The sequence below is a fragment of the Mustelus asterias genome, chromosome 19, assembly GCF_964213995.1.
Source record: "Mustelus asterias chromosome 19, sMusAst1.hap1.1, whole genome shotgun sequence".
NCBI lineage: Eukaryota > Metazoa > Chordata > Chondrichthyes > Carcharhiniformes > Triakidae > Mustelus > Mustelus asterias.
The window spans coordinates 23,778,879-23,794,344 of record NC_135819.1 but is presented as its reverse complement, the minus strand read 5'-3'; the positions used below and the strand labels follow the sequence as shown (position 1 = coordinate 23,794,344).

Here is a 15,466-nt window from a genome sequence, read left to right as displayed (position 1 = left end):
CACTCACTCTCTCGCGCGCGCAGTTACACTGTCACGGGCGCACTCACTCACTCTCTCGCGCGCGCAGTTACTCTGTCGTGTGCGCACTCACTCACTCGCACGCACGCAGTTACTCTGTTGTGCGTGCACTCACTCACTCTCGCGCGCGTGCACTCACTCACTCGCGCGCGCACTCACTCACTCTCTCACTCGCGCGTGCACTCACTCACTCTCGCGCGCACTCTCTCTCGCGCGCGCACTCACTCACTCTCTCACGCGCACTCACTCACTCTCTCTCGCGCGTACTCACTCTCTCCCACGCGCACTCACTGTCTCGCGCGCGCACTCACTCTCTCGCGTGCGCACTCACTCTCTCGCGCGCATACTCACTCTCTCGCGCGCGCACTCACTCACTCTCTCACGCGCACTCACTCACTCTCTCTCACACGCACTCACTCTCTCTCGTGCGCAGTTACTCTGTCACGCGCGCACTCACTCACTCTCTTGTAGGCGCACTCACTCTCTGACGCACGCAGTTACTCTGTCGTGCGTGCACTCACTCACTCTCGCGCGCGTGCACTCACTCGCGCGTGCACTCACTCGCGCGTGCAGTTACACTGTCACGGGCACACTCACTCACTCTCTCGCGCGCGCAGTTACACTGTCACGGGCGCACTCACTCACTCTCTCGCGCGCGCAGTTACTCTGTCGTGTGCGCACTCACTCACTCGCACGCACGCAGTTACTCTGTTGTGCGTGCACTCACTCACTCTCGCGCGCGTGCACTCACTCACTCGCGCGCGCACTCACTCACTCTCTCACTCGCGCGTGCACTCACTCACTCTCGCGCGCACTCACTCTCTCGCGCGCGCACTCACTCACTCTCTCACGCGCACTCACTCACTCTCTCTCACACGCACTCACTCTCTCTCGTGCGCAGTTACTCTGTCACGCGCACACTCACTCACTCTCTTGTAGGCGCACTCACTCTCTGACGCACGCAGTTACTCTGTCGTGCGTGCACTCACTCACTCTCGCGCGCGTGCACTCACTCGCGCGTGCAGTTACACTGTCACGGGCACACTCACTCACTCTCTCGCGCGCGCAGTTACACTGTCACGGGCGCACTCACTCACTCTCTCGCGCGCGTAGTTACACTGTCACGGGCGCACTCACTCACTCTCTTGCGCGCGCAGTTACTCTGTCGTGTGCGCACTCACTCACTCGCACGCACGCAGTTACTCTGTTGTGCGTGCACTCACTCACTCTTGCGCGCAGTTACTCTGTTGTGCGTGCACTCACTCACTCACTCTCGCGCGCGTGCACTCACTCACTCGCGCGCGCAGTTACTCTGTCACGCACGCACTCACTCACTCTCGCGCGCAGTTACTCTGTTGTGCGTGCACTCACTCACTCACTCTCGCGCGCGTGCACTCACTCACTCGCGCGCGCAGTTACTCTGTCATGCGCGCACTCACTCACTCTCGCGCGCGCACTCACTCACTCTCTGACGTGCGCAGTTACTCTGTCATGCGCGAACTCACTCACTCTTGCGCGCGCGCACTCACTCACTTGCGCGCGCACTCACTCACTTGCGCGCATGCACTCACTCTCTCTCGTGCGCAGTTACTCCTTCATGCGCGCACTCACTCTCTCACGCATGCAGTTACTGTCACGTGCGCACTCACTCACTCTCTGACGCGCGCAGTTACTCTGTCGTGCACGCACTCACACTCTCGCGCGCGCATGCACGCATTCACTCACTCTCGCGCGCGCACTCACTCACTCACTCTCTCGCACTCTCACTCACTCACTCACTCTCTCGCGCTCTCACTCACTCACTCACACTCTCGCGCGCGCTCTCACTCACGCTCTCGCGCGCGCTCTCACTCATGCACGCTCTCACTCACTCGTGCCGCTCTCACTCACTCGTGCGCGTTCTCACTCACTCTCTCGCACACGCACTCACTCTCTCTCGCGTGCGCACTCACTCACTCTCTCGCGCGCGCGTACTCACTCACTCTCTCGTGCACTCACTCACTCTCTCGTGCACTCACTCACTCTCTCGCGCACTCACTCACTCTCTCGTGCGCGCACTCACTCTCTCGTGCGCGCACTCACTCTCTCGCGCACACGCACGCACTCACTCACTCTCTCGCGCGCGCACTCACTCACTCTCTCGCACGCGCACTCACTCACTCTCTCACGCGCGCACTCACTCACTCTCTCGCGCGCGCACTCACTCACTCTCTCGCGCGCGCACTCACTCTCTCTCTCGCACACTCACTCTCTCGCGCGCACTCACTCTCTCGCGCGCACTCACTCACTCTCTCGCGCGCACTCACTTACTCTCTCGCGCACACTCACTCTCTCGCGCGCACTCACTCACTCACTCTCTCGCGCACTCACTCTCTCGCGCGCACTCTCTCGCACTCACTCACTCTCGCGCGCACTCACTCACTCACTCTCGCGCGTGCACTCACTCACTCACTCTCTCGCGCGCGCGCGCTCTCACTCACTCTCTCGCGCGCGCTCTCACTCACTCTCTCGCGCGCGCTCTCACTCTCTCGCACGCACGCACTCACCCACTCACTCTCTCGCGCGCTCTCACTCACTCTCTCGCACGCACTCACTCACTCTCTCGCGCGCGCTCTCACTCACTCTCTCGCACGCACTCACTCACTCTCTCGTGCGCACTCACTCACTCTCTCGTGCGCACTCACTCACTCACTCTCGCGCGCACTCAGTCTCTCGCGCGCACTCACTCATTCACTCTCTCGCGTGCACTCACTCACTCACTCTCTCGCGCGCGCGCTCTCACTCACTCTCTCGCGCGCACTCTCACTCACTCTCTCGCGCGCGCACTCACTCTCTCGCACGCACGCACTCACCCACTCACTCTCTCACGCGCTCTCACTCACTCACTCTCTCGCACGCACTCACTCACTCACTCTCTCGCGCGCGCTCTCACTCACTCTCTCGTGCGCACTCACTCACTCACTCTCTCGTGCGCACTCACTCACTCACTCTCTCGTGCGCACTCACTCACACACTCTCTCGCGCGCGCTCTCACTCACTCTCTCTCGCACGCACTCACTCACTCTCTCGCACGCACTCACTCACTCTCTCGCACGCACTCACTCACTCTCTCGCGCGCGCTCTCACTCACTCTCTCGCGCGCACTCACTCACTCTCTCGTGCGCACTCACTCACACACTCTCTCGCGCGCGCTCTCACTCACTCTCTCTCGCACGCACTCACTCACTCTCTCTCGTGCGCACTCACTCACTCTCTCGCGCGCACTCACACTCTCTCGCGCGCACTCACTCACTCTATCGCGCGCACTCACTCTCTCGTGTGCGCTCTCACTCACTCTCTCTCGCACGCACTCACTCACTCACTCTCTCGCACGCACTCACTCTCTCGCGTGCGCTCTCACTCACTCTCTCGCGTGCGCACTCTCTCACACTCACACATCAATAGGTAGACAGGCACATGATCACAATGTTGAGGATCTCACATTGTGAGCAGGATCAGGAGGAGTTAGCACAGACTGGGTGCCTCTTTTGGAGAACTCCTCTGTTTAGTTCCGGGCCTGACACTCAGCTTCCGGTGTGTGTGCTTTTGATTCTCCATCTTGATCTGGTCCTGATATCTCTGTCCTCCATCTGCTGCAGCGTTCCAGTGAAGCTCAAAGCTAGCCTGAGGAACAGTGCCTCCTGTTCCCACACACACAGCCTTCTGGATTCAATTAAATCATTTCAAATTGTAATCTCTGCCCCCATTTTGTTTCCTTTTCATTGCCCGTTTTGGATTTATTCTGTATTTCACATCCTTTCACAATTGGATGGTAACTATTTACCATTTTGCCACTCTTACTTCCTCTCTTTTCTTTCTGAACTTAGCATCACGGAATGTTGTACAGCACAGAAGGAGGCTATTCAGCCCATCGTGTATGTGCTAGCTCACTGAAGGAACATTCCAGCTGGAGCCGCACCCCACCTTCCCACAGTCCTGCGCTGTTTCCCATTCAGATAATGATCCAATTCCCCTTCGAAAGTCTCGAATAAGTCTCCCTCCCACATACTCAGGCTGTGCCATCCCCACCCTAACCACTCACTGTGTGAAAACATTTTCCCTTGTGTCGCAATGCTTCTTTTGTTAATCACCTTTAGTCTGTCCCTTCTGGTTCTCCATCCTCCCACCAATGGGAACTGTTCCTGCCTCTCTCCTCTGTAATTTTGACCACCTCCACCAAGTCTCCTTTTGCAGTCCCAACCTCTCCAATCTATATCACTGATGTTTCTCATCCCCGGAACCATTCTCTCAATGTGTCCTGCACTCTCTCTAATACCTTCACATCCTTTCTAAAGTGCGATACCCAGGACCGGGCACAATCCTCCAGCAGAGGCTGAACCACGGTTTTGCACGAATCACTCATAACATCCTTGTTTTTCACAGAAACCCTCCAGTGCAGAACGAGGCCATTTGGCCCATCGAGTCTGCACCAACCACAATCCCACCCACGCCCTATCCCCATATACGGTGGTACAGTGGTTGGCACTGCTGCCTCACAGCACCAGGGACCCGGGTTTGATTCCTGGCTTGGGTCACTGTCTGTGTGGAGTCTGCACATTCTCCCACATTTCTCCGGGTGCTCCGGTTTCCTCCCACAGTCCAAAGATGTGCGGGTTAGGTTGATTGGCCATGCTAAATTGCCCCTTAGTGACAGGGGAGGTCTAGCTAGGGTAAATGCATGGAATTATGGTGGTAGGGCTTGGGTGGGATTGTGGTCGGTGCAGCCTCGATGGGCCGAATGGCCTCCTTCTGCACTGTAGGATTCTATGATTCTATGATAATCCTCCTGACACTAAGGGGCAATTTTATCATGGCCAATCAACCTAACCCACACATCTTTAGACTGAGGAAGGAAACCGGAGCACCCGGAGGAAACCCACGCAGACACGGGGACAACGTGCAAACTCCACACAGACAGTGACCCAAACTGGGAATCGAACCCAGGTCCCTGGCGCTGTGAGGCAGCAGTGCTAACCACTGTGCCACCATGCCGCCCTTTTTCTGTTGGATGCCCATATTGATAAAGCTCAGGATGCAGTGTACTTTATTAACCAATCAATCACTCTGTCCAGCAGTGACCACCACCTTTACCCAGCCGGTCCTCTCCCTCCCTTGCTCCGAACCCATTCTGTTCCCAACCTTTTCCCAGTTCTGAAATGTTAAATGCTGCCTGGGATTTTCCCATTCCGCCCGCTGCAAGTTTGGAAATTCCCACTCCCGCCTAAAGTGGACGGACAAGTGGCTGTTTCTGTCAAATTTCACATCCCGCCCGTGACGATCCCTGCGGTGGGGTGTTTCCATCTCCACAAATGCTGCCGGACATGCTTAGTTTTCCCAGCATTTCCTGTTGCTAATTCCAGATTTCCTGAATCCGCAGCATTTAATGTTGGTATTCGTCTTGTCTCTAGGTGACTCAAGACAAAATTATCTGTCTCCCTGGGCCAGTGTCTCCACACTCAGTGTTCAACTTCAATTGTTCTGACTTCATGCTGCAGTTCAAACCCTCCACCAGCTCAGCGCACGCACTCAATGGACTAAAGACCAACCTGGACCTTCAGCAGTACAGCTTCATTAACCAGATCTGCTATGAGAAGGCCCTCCACTGGTACGCCAAATACTTCCCCTACCTGGTGCTGATCCACACCCTGCTCTTTATGATCTGCGGCAGCTTCTGGTTCAAGTTCCCGGGCACCAGCTCCAAGATCGAACACTTTGTCTCCATCTTGGGCAAATGCTTCGACTCCCCGTGGACGACCCAGGCGCTGAGTGAGGTTTCCACCGAGAACCAGGGAGTGGGGCAGCAGGGTCCCCCGGTGGACCCCCCGCCGGGTCCCGGCTCCCAGCCTGAGGGCAGGGCGGCCTCCGAGGGGCTCGTATCGGCCGCCTATCCCAGCGGCCAGCCGGGTCCGGAGCTGCTGGTACTGGACGCGGGCAACTTGAGCGCGCTGGATAAGAAGGAGGGTGAGCAAGCCAAGGCCCTGTTTGAAAAGGTGAAGAAGTTCCGGTTGCACGTGGAGCAAGGAGACATCCTGTACATCATGTACACGCGCCAGGCCGTCATCCGGGTTGTCAAGTTTGTCCTGATCCTTCTCTACAATGCCTGGCTAGTGCTCCGCATCCACGTGGTGGTCCCCTGCACAGTTAACATTGAGGATGTGACCGGCTACAACCAATTCTGCTGCAATCACACCAAGGCCCACCTCTTCTTCAAGCTCGCTGTCTGTTACCTCTGCTTTGTGTCAGTGTACGGCTGTACCTGCCTCTACACCCTCTACTGGCTGTTCTACCGACCTCTCAAGGAGTATTCCTTCGAGTACGTGCGGCAGGAATCAGGGATCAGCGACATTCCCGATGTCAGGAATGATTTTGCCTTCATGCTTCACCTGATAGACCAGTACGACTCCCTGTATTCCAAGAGGTTCGCTGTCTTTCTGTCTGAGGTCAGCGAGAACAGGCTGACACAGCTCAACCTGGACTATGAGTGGACTGAGGAGAAGGTGAGGCAGCGGCTGCAGAGGAACAGTGAGGACCGCCTGGAGCTGCACCTGCTCATGCTCCCGGCTCTCCCCAGCGTCACCTTTGAGGTGCTGGAGATAGAGTCCCTCAAACTGGAACTGATCAGTGACCTGGAGGTGCCGGCCAAGGTCGCGCAGCTGGTGAAACTGCAGGAGCTGTCGCTGTTAAACTGCCCGCTCAAACTGCACGGGGCTGCGCTGGGCTTCCTCAGGGAGCATCTCAAAGTTCTCCGAGTTCGCTTCGACAACCCTCAGGTGCTCCCTGCCTGGCTGCACAGCCTGAGGCGTCTCGAGGAACTGTATCTGACGGGAACTCTGACTCCCGATGCCGCAAAGTGCCTCTTCCCCGATTCCCTGTGCGAGCTCCGGCGTCTCAGGGTCCTCTCTCTGAGCGGAAACTTGGCCAAGCTTCCTGCCAGCCTGGGGGAAGTGTCCTACCACCTTCAGAAACTGACCATCTACAACGGGGGCAGCAAGCTGGTGACTCAGAGCAGCTTGAAGAAGCTGCAGCAACTCAGAGAGCTGGAGCTGGTTCAGTGCAAGCTGGAACATGTCCCTCAGGCTGTCTTCAACCTCCTGAACCTGGAGGAGCTGAACCTAAAGGAGAACAACCTACAGTCCATCGAAGAGATCTTCCAGCTCCAGCACTGTCCAAAGCTAACGTGCCTGAAGCTCTGCTACAACCACATCGAGCACATTCCTGAACACATCAAAAAGCTTGCCTCTTTGGAAAGCCTTTATCTCAACAACAACCAGGTGGAGGTCATACCTCCCCAACTCTTCCTGTGCAACAAACTCCGACACCTCGATCTCTCTCACAATCGTATCAGCGCTATCCCACCCGAAATCGGAGTCCTGCAAAACCTCCGTCATTTCTCCATCTCCAACAACTCCATCAGGTCCCTGCCCAACGAGCTATTCTTCTGCAAGAAGCTCAAGACACTGAAGGTGGCCCACAACGGCCTGATTGCCCTCTCGCCCAGGGTAGGCGGGCTGACCCTGCTCACCAGGCTGGAGCTGAAGGGCAACCGGCTGGAGGCGCTGCCCCCTGAGGTAGGCGGCTGCGGAGACCTGAGCAGCAGAGGCCTCATTGTGGAGGAGTACTTGTTTCAAACACTTCCTCTGGACATCCAGGAACGCATGAGGGAGGACTGAATCCAGCTGGGAAGCCCGAGGTCGGGGAGCAGGGGGAGGGAGGACTGAATCCAGCTGGGAAGCCCGAAGTCGGGGAGCAGGGGGAGGGAGGACTGAATCCAGCTGGGAAGCCCGAGGTCGGAGAGCAGGGGAAGGGAGGACTGAATCCGGCTGGGAAGCCCGAGGTCGGGGAGCAGGGGAAGGGAGGACTGAATCCGGCTGGGAAGGCCGAGGTTGGAGAGCGAGTGAGGGAGGACTGAACCGGCCAGGAAGGCCGAAGTCGGAGAGCGGGTGAGGGGGGACTGAATCCGGCTGGGAAACTTGAGGTCGGAGAGTGGGTGAGGGAGTACTGAATCCGGCCAGGAGGCCCGAGGTTGGAGGGCAGGAAAGGGGGCAGGACTACATGGTGAAGTGGAGGGTGATCTGGGCTGATGCAGCGGGAGGAGCAGCACTCTGGGTGTGGGAGATAAACGGAACAGTGGGCTGTGCACTCCACCACTGGGAGTCCAATCAAGGTGGACCCTCCGAGAGAGGATGTTGGACCAGGGGTTCGATGTTTTATCTCACTCCGGCCACAGCCACCATTACTGAACACTGGCCAAGCTGCCTTGGTTGGGACTGGCTCCACTCTCTCCCATACTGTCTGCCCATTGGCTCAGAGGGTTGCAGGATGGGTGACATGTGACTGGGCAGACCCAATCAGAACGTTTCATCCATTTGGGGAGCATGGCCGGTGTAAGAGACTTTGCAGCTTTTATTGGTGATTTTAATGATTATTTAATATAATAAAATGTTGGAGCCGACATCCTGTCCCCTCGTTGTTGAAGAAAGGCAGTGTTTGAGGTGAATGAGCTGCCTGTTTCCAGCTACACTGACGGAGCAGCGTTAGGATGGATATCAGAGTAAGAACACATTTGAGGTAAACGTCCTCGGGAGTTTATTGATTTGTCGATGTGACACAGAATCAAGGAAACCCCATCGACTCCCTACAGTGCAGAAGGAGACCATTCGGCCCATTGAGTCTGCACCAACTCTCTGAAAGAGCATCCCATCCAGGACATCATAGAAAGAATCATAGAAACCCTACAGTACAGAAAGAGGCCATTCGGTCCATTGAGTCTGCACCGACCACGATCCCACTCAGGCCCTCGTCTCTGGAATCAATCTAGTGAACCTCCTCTGAACTGCCTCCAATGCCACTACATCTTTCCTCAAATAAGGGGACCAAAACTGTGCACAATACTCCAGGTGCGGCCTCACCAATGCCTTGTATCGTTGTAACACTGCTTCCTTACCTTTATATTCTATTCCTTTAGCTATAAATGCCAACATTCCATTCTCTTTCTTTATTATCTGCTTCATAGAAATCATAGAAACCCTACAGTGCAGAAGGAGGCCATTTGGCCCATCGAGTCTGCACCGGCCACAATCCCACCCAGGCCCTACCCCCACATATTTACCCGCTAATCCCTCTAACCTACACATCTCAGGACTCTAAGGGGCAATTTTTAACCTGGCCAATCAACCTAACCCGCACATCTTTGGACTGTGGGAGGAAACCGGAGCACCCGGAGGAAACCCACGCAGACACGAGGAGAATGTGCAAACTCCACACAGACAGTGACCCAAGTCGGGAATCGAACCCAGGTCCCTGGAGCTGTGAAGCAGCAGTGCTAACCACTGTGCTACCGTGCCGCCCCTCTCCGCCGTATCCCCATAAGCCATACATTTAGCATAGCCAACCAACCCAACCTACACACCATTGGACACTAAGGGACAATTTAGCATGGCCAATCCACCTAACTTCCATATCTTTGGACACTAAGGGGCAGTTTAGCACGGCCAATCCACCTAACCTCCACATCTTTGGACACTAAGGGTTAATTTAGCATGGCCAATCCACCTAACCTCCACATCCTTGGACACTAAGGAGCAATTTAGCATGGCCAATCCACCTAACCAGCACATCACTGGACACTAAGGGGCAATTTAGCATGGCCAATCCATCTAACCTGCATATATTTGGACACTGAGGGGCAATTTAGCATGGCCAATCCATCTAACCTGCACATATTTGGTCACTAAGGGGCAATTTAACATGGCCAATCCATCTAACCTGCACATCTTTTGACACTAAGGGGCAATTTAGCATGGCCAATCCACCTAACCTGCACATATTTGGTCACTAAGGGGCAATTTAACATGGCCAATCCATCTAACCTGCACATCTTTTGACACTAAGGGGCAATTTAACATGGCCAATCCACTTACCTACACATCTTTGAACAGTGGGAGGAAACCAAAGCACTTGGAGGAAATCCATGCAGACACAGGGAGAATGTGCAATTCCACACAGACAGCCACCCAAGACCGGAATCGAACCCTGGTCCCTGCCGCTCTGAGGCAGCAGTGCTAACCACTGTGTTACCGTGCCGCACATTAATGCCTTTATTTGGTGGATGATGGTGGTGTTGTGGTAATGTCACTGGACTAATCATCCAAGGCCCAGGACTAATACTTTGTGGGAATTGGGTTCAAACCCCATCACAGTTGGTGGAATTGAAACTCAGTCTGGAATTGAACTCTGTATATGTTGACCACAAAACTATCATTGTTGTGACAAAAACACACCTGGTTCACTAATACCCCTTTAGTGCGGGAAATCTGCCATCCTTACCTTGTGATATGAGCTGCCATGTGGTACTTGCATGTTGACCAAATCCTGATGGGAAACTTAGTAAGCAATCACAACAAATTTTAATTTGTATGTTGCTACAAGAAGCCAAGAGTCAAAATTTTCAATAATAATTTTGGATATTTGAAATAATAAATTAAATCCTTAATTAACAGAAGGAAAGAAAACTAACACACAGGATTACATTTACACAGTTAAAATTGGATTTATGGAACAGTTCCATCAAAAGGATTTCCATTTGATTTACACTCACACTTCTTTAGGCATCAGTTCCTATAGATAGTTAATCTATAGGAACTCCAGTAAAAGACATCTGCTGTTGTTATAGGGAAGATATGATACAGGGATTCTCACTCTCGCTCTCACTCTACCCTGGAGAATTACAAAAGCTTTCGAACAAAACCCTGCCTTCTGAAAACAACAGTCAGTCTTTGGGTTGGTTGAAGACTGCTTCTTTTTACAGTTCTGTTCCAGCACAGTGTAAGCTCCAGGGTCACACACTGCCACACCCCTCAATACACCTCCCAACCTTTCCCTGAAATGTATTTCCTCCACTTTTGTCTTTAAAACTATTGTTTGCGACATCTCTCTGAACGTCACCGTCTTTAAACTATAATCATAGAAACATAGAAACTAGAAGCAGGCGGAGGCCATTCGGCCCCTCGAGCCTGCTCCACCATTCATTTCGATCTAGGCTGATCATCGAATTCAATATCCTGATTCCCCCCACTTCCTCCTATATCCCTTGATCCCTTTAGCCCCAAGAGCTATATCTAATTTTTTCTTGAAATCAGACAACGTTTTGGCCCCAGCATACCAAGACTGGAGTCTCGTTTGTGACCACTTACAATTGAATCCCCTATAACTATTGCATTCCCACACTTTCTACTCCTCTGCAGCAGAACCAATCATGGTGTGACAGATTTGGCCGTTACTGTTTTCCCCTGAAAGGCCATTCCCCTCAACAGTATCCAATGATTTGGAGGAAAACATAGGTGGTCTGATTAGTAAATTTGCAGATCGAGTCATAGAGGTTTACAGCATGGAAACAGGCCCTTCGGCCCAACTTGCCTATGCTGCCCTTTTTTTAACGACTAATCTAGTCCCAATTGCCCGCGCTTGGCCATATCCCTCGATAGCCATCTTACTCATGTAACTGTCTAAATGCTTTTTAAAAGACAAAATTGTACCTGCCTCTACTACTACCTCTGGCAGCTTGTTCCAGACACTCACCACCCTCTGTGTGAAAAAAGTGCCCTCCCGGAACCTTTTGTATCTCTCCCCTCTCACCTTAAACCTATGCCCTCTAGTTTTAGACTCCCCTACCTTTGGGAAAAGATATTGACTATCTAGCTGATCCATGCCCCTCATTATTTTATAGACCTCTATAAAATCACCCCTCAGCCTCCTTCGCTCCAGAGAAAAAAGTCCCAGTCTATCCAGCCTCTCCTTATAACTCAAACCATCAACTTCTGGCAGCATCCTAGTAAATATTTTCTGCACTCTTTCTAGTTTAATAATATCCTTTCTACAATAGGGTGACCAGAACTGTACACAATATTCCAAGTGTGGCCTTATCAATGTCTTGTACAACTTCAACAAGACGTCCCAACTCCTGTATTCAATGTTCTGACCAATGAAACCAAGCATGCCGAATGCCTTTTTCACCACTCTGTCCACCTGTGACTCCACTTTAAAGGAGCTATGAACATGTACCCCTAGGTCTCTTTGTTCTATAACCCTCCCCAATGTCCTACCATTAACTGAGTAAGTCCTGCTCTGATTCAATCGACCAAAATGCATCACCTCGCATTTATCTAAATTAAACTCCATCTGCCATTCGTCAGTCCACTGGCCCAATTGATCAAGATCCCTTTGCAATCGGAGATAACCTTCTTCACTGTCCACTATATAATATAAGGGGAGTAGCGGATAGTGAGGAGGATTGTCAGAGGATATAGCAGGATATAAATCGGCGTGAGATCTGGGCAGCAAGGTGGCAGATGGAATTTAACCTGGATAAATGTGAGGTGATATAATTGGAAAGGTCTACTGCAGAAGGAAAGCATTCAGTAAATGGTAGAGCCCTTAGAAATCTTAGTATACAGAGGGAACTAGGCGTGCGGATCCGCAGTTCCCTGAAAGTGGCAATTCAGGTTTCCAAGGTGGTCAAGAAGGTGTGTGGCATGCTGGCCTTCATCGATCGGGGCACTGAGTTCAGGAATTGGAAAATCATCTTGCAGCTGTATAAGATTTTGGTTAGGCTGCGTTTGGAGTATTGTGTACAATTCTGGTCACCACACTACCGGAAGGATGTTGATGCATTGGAAAGGGTGCAGAAGAGATTTATGAAGAACGGTTCATAAAATCATAAAAACCCTACAATGCAGAAAGAGGCCATTTGGCCCATCGAGTCTGCACCGACCACAATCCCACCCAGGCCCTACCCCCCACATCCCTACATATTTACCCGCTAATCCCTCTAACCTACGCATCTCAGGACACTAAGGGGCAATTTTAGCATGGTCAATCAACCTAACCCGCACATCTTTAGACTGTGGGAGGAAACCGGAGCACCCGGAGGAAACCCACGCAGACACAGAGAGAACATGCAGACTTCGCACAGACAGTGACCCAAGCCGGGAATCGAACCCTGGTGCTGAGAGGCAGCAGTGCTAACCACTGTGCCACCCGACAGTCCAATGTAGGATGTTGGAGTAGGTTCAGGCTGTCCAGGGATAGTCAGAGTCTTTTTCCCAGGGTTGAAGGGTTAATTACTCGGAGGGCATAGGTTAAGAGTGAGAGGGGAAAAGTTTAAAAGAGATGTAAGGGGTAAGTTTTTCACACAGAGGGTGGTGAATGCCTGGAACGCGCTGCCGGAGGAGGAGGTGGAAGCAGATTCTATAACAATGTTCAAGAGGCATCTGGATAGATACATGAATAGGCAGTGAATAGAGGGATATGGACCATGTAGAGGCAAGACAATATTAGAGAGGCATCTGTGTCGGCACAGACTTGGTGGGCCGAATGGCCTGTTCCTGTACAGTACTGTTCTTTGTTTTTTGTTCAGTATCAGTACATAGGTTTAAGGTGAGAGGGGAGAGATACAAAAGGGTCCAGAGGGGTAATTTTTTCACACAGAGGGTGGTGAGTGTCTGGAACAAGCTGCCAGAGGTAGTAGTAGAGGCGGGTACAATTTTGTCTTTTAAAAAACATTTAGACAGTTACATTGATACAAAGAACAAAGCAGAAAGAAAATTACAGCACAGGAACAGGCCCTTCGGCCCTCCAAGCTTGCACTGACCATGCTGCCCGACTGAACTAAAACCCCCTACCCTTCCGGGGACCATATCCCTCTATTTCTATCCTATTCATCTATTTGTCCAGACGCCCCTTAAATGTTAAGATGGGTATAGAGGGATCTGGGGCAAATGTGGGCAATTGGCACTAGCTTAATGGTTCAAACAAAAGGAGGACAGCATGGACAAATAGGGCGGAAGGGCCTTTTTCCATGCTGTAAACTTCAATGACTTTATGAGCGGAATTTTACTGGCATGTCCACCCAAGGTTCATATGATCCCGCCCAAGGCTACCACCATCTGTGTGAAAAACTTACCCCTTACATCTCCTTTAAATTCTGGTCTAACATCAATTTCCGTGGATGTCTTTAATAAGCAGAGGGTGGTCTCCACCCTTCTACCCTTTTGAGGAGCCCATCAAGTGTGTCTTCACTCTGTGGGATAGAGTGTGTTGGTTGACCACGCTGTGGTTAACATGGTCTGAAGGGCAAAGGTGGAGTTTCCTCCCGTCATCCCCTCCTTGAGGGAATCGAAGGGATTTTGAAATGATGCTTTGTTAAGGGTTCAACTGCCCTGCCACTCAAACAGGCAGTTCACTTTCAGTCCGTATCCTTTCAGGGCCTGCAGTGACCTCCGCTCCCAGGCACATCACCCGTCCCGTCTCCTCCCAGCTCATCTGGGTATGAAACTTTCAAGACTGATGCAGAGTGAGCCTGGTGACTTACGCTTGCCCAGTTCAGAGACGTGAGCGCATGATCCAGGCTGACAGTCGTGTTGAAGGAGCGCGGCGCTGTTGGACACATTAAAACAGGTCACGTCTGCCCTTTTCTGGCAGATGTAAAAGATCTTATTAAACTGCTTCAAAGAACACAAGAAATAGAAGCAGAAATAGGCCATTCGGCCCTTCAAGCCTGTCCCATCACTCAATGCGATCATGGCTGATCTATGCCGGCCTCAGTTCCTTTTCTGTCCCTTTTCCCCATAGCTCCAATACCCAATATTTATCCACCTCCACCTGCTTGGGCACAGAAAGCAGAGAGTAGCAGTGGAAAAGGTACTTTTCTAAACTGGAGGTCTGTGACAAGAGGTGTTCCACAAGGATCAGTGCTGGGGCCTCTGTTGTTTGTAAAATATATAAATGATTTGGAAGAAAATGTAGGTGGTCTGATTAGTAAATTTGCAGATGATACAAAAATTTGGGGAGTAGCAGACAGTGAGGAGGATTGTCAGAGGATACAGCAGGATATAAATCGGCTGGAGACCTGGGCCGAAAGATGGCAGCTGGAATTTAACCCGGATAAATGTGAGGTGATGCGATTTGGAAGGTCTACTACAAAAGGAAAGTATACAGTAAATGGTACAGTCCTCAGAAATCTTAGCATACAGAGGGATCTCGGAATGCAGATCCACAGTTCTCTGAAGGTGGCAACTCAGGTGGACAAGGTGGTCAAAAAGGCATATAGCATGCTGGCCTTCATCGGTTGGAATGTTGAGTATAGGAATTGGAAAATCATGTTGCAGCTGTATAAGATTTTGGTTAGGCCGCATTTGGAGTACTGTGTACAATTCTGGCTGCCACACTACCGGAAGGATGCTGATGCATTGGAAAGGGTGCAGAAGAGATTTATCAGGATGTTGCCTGGTTTGGAGGATATGGACAATGAAGAAAGGTTGAACAAACTTGGATTGTTTTCATTGGGGCGTCAGAGAATGAGGGGAGACCTGATAGAGGTTTACAAGATTATGACAGGCTTGGATAGAGTGGA

The 15,466-nt window shown here is 52.0% G+C and overlaps 1 protein-coding gene across 2 annotated transcripts in view; it reads left to right on the top strand.

The window, feature by feature from the left end:
• The window catches only part of LOC144507815 (volume-regulated anion channel subunit LRRC8C-like), a 55,243-nt gene extending 46,730 nt beyond the window's left edge, over positions 1-8,513 (top strand). The window contains exons 3-4 of one of the 2 annotated variants that reach the window (XM_078235142.1): positions 5,466-7,747; positions 8,033-8,513. In XM_078235142.1, the coding sequence (XP_078091268.1) occupies positions 5,466-7,727 (2,262 nt within the window). In that variant the 3' untranslated portion in view covers positions 7,728-7,747; positions 8,033-8,513. Of the gene's footprint in view, positions 1-5,465 lie in introns of both variants that reach the window. The other variant, XM_078235141.1, reaches the window with a different exon arrangement.
• Positions 8,514-15,466: the final 6,953 nt, after the last annotated feature.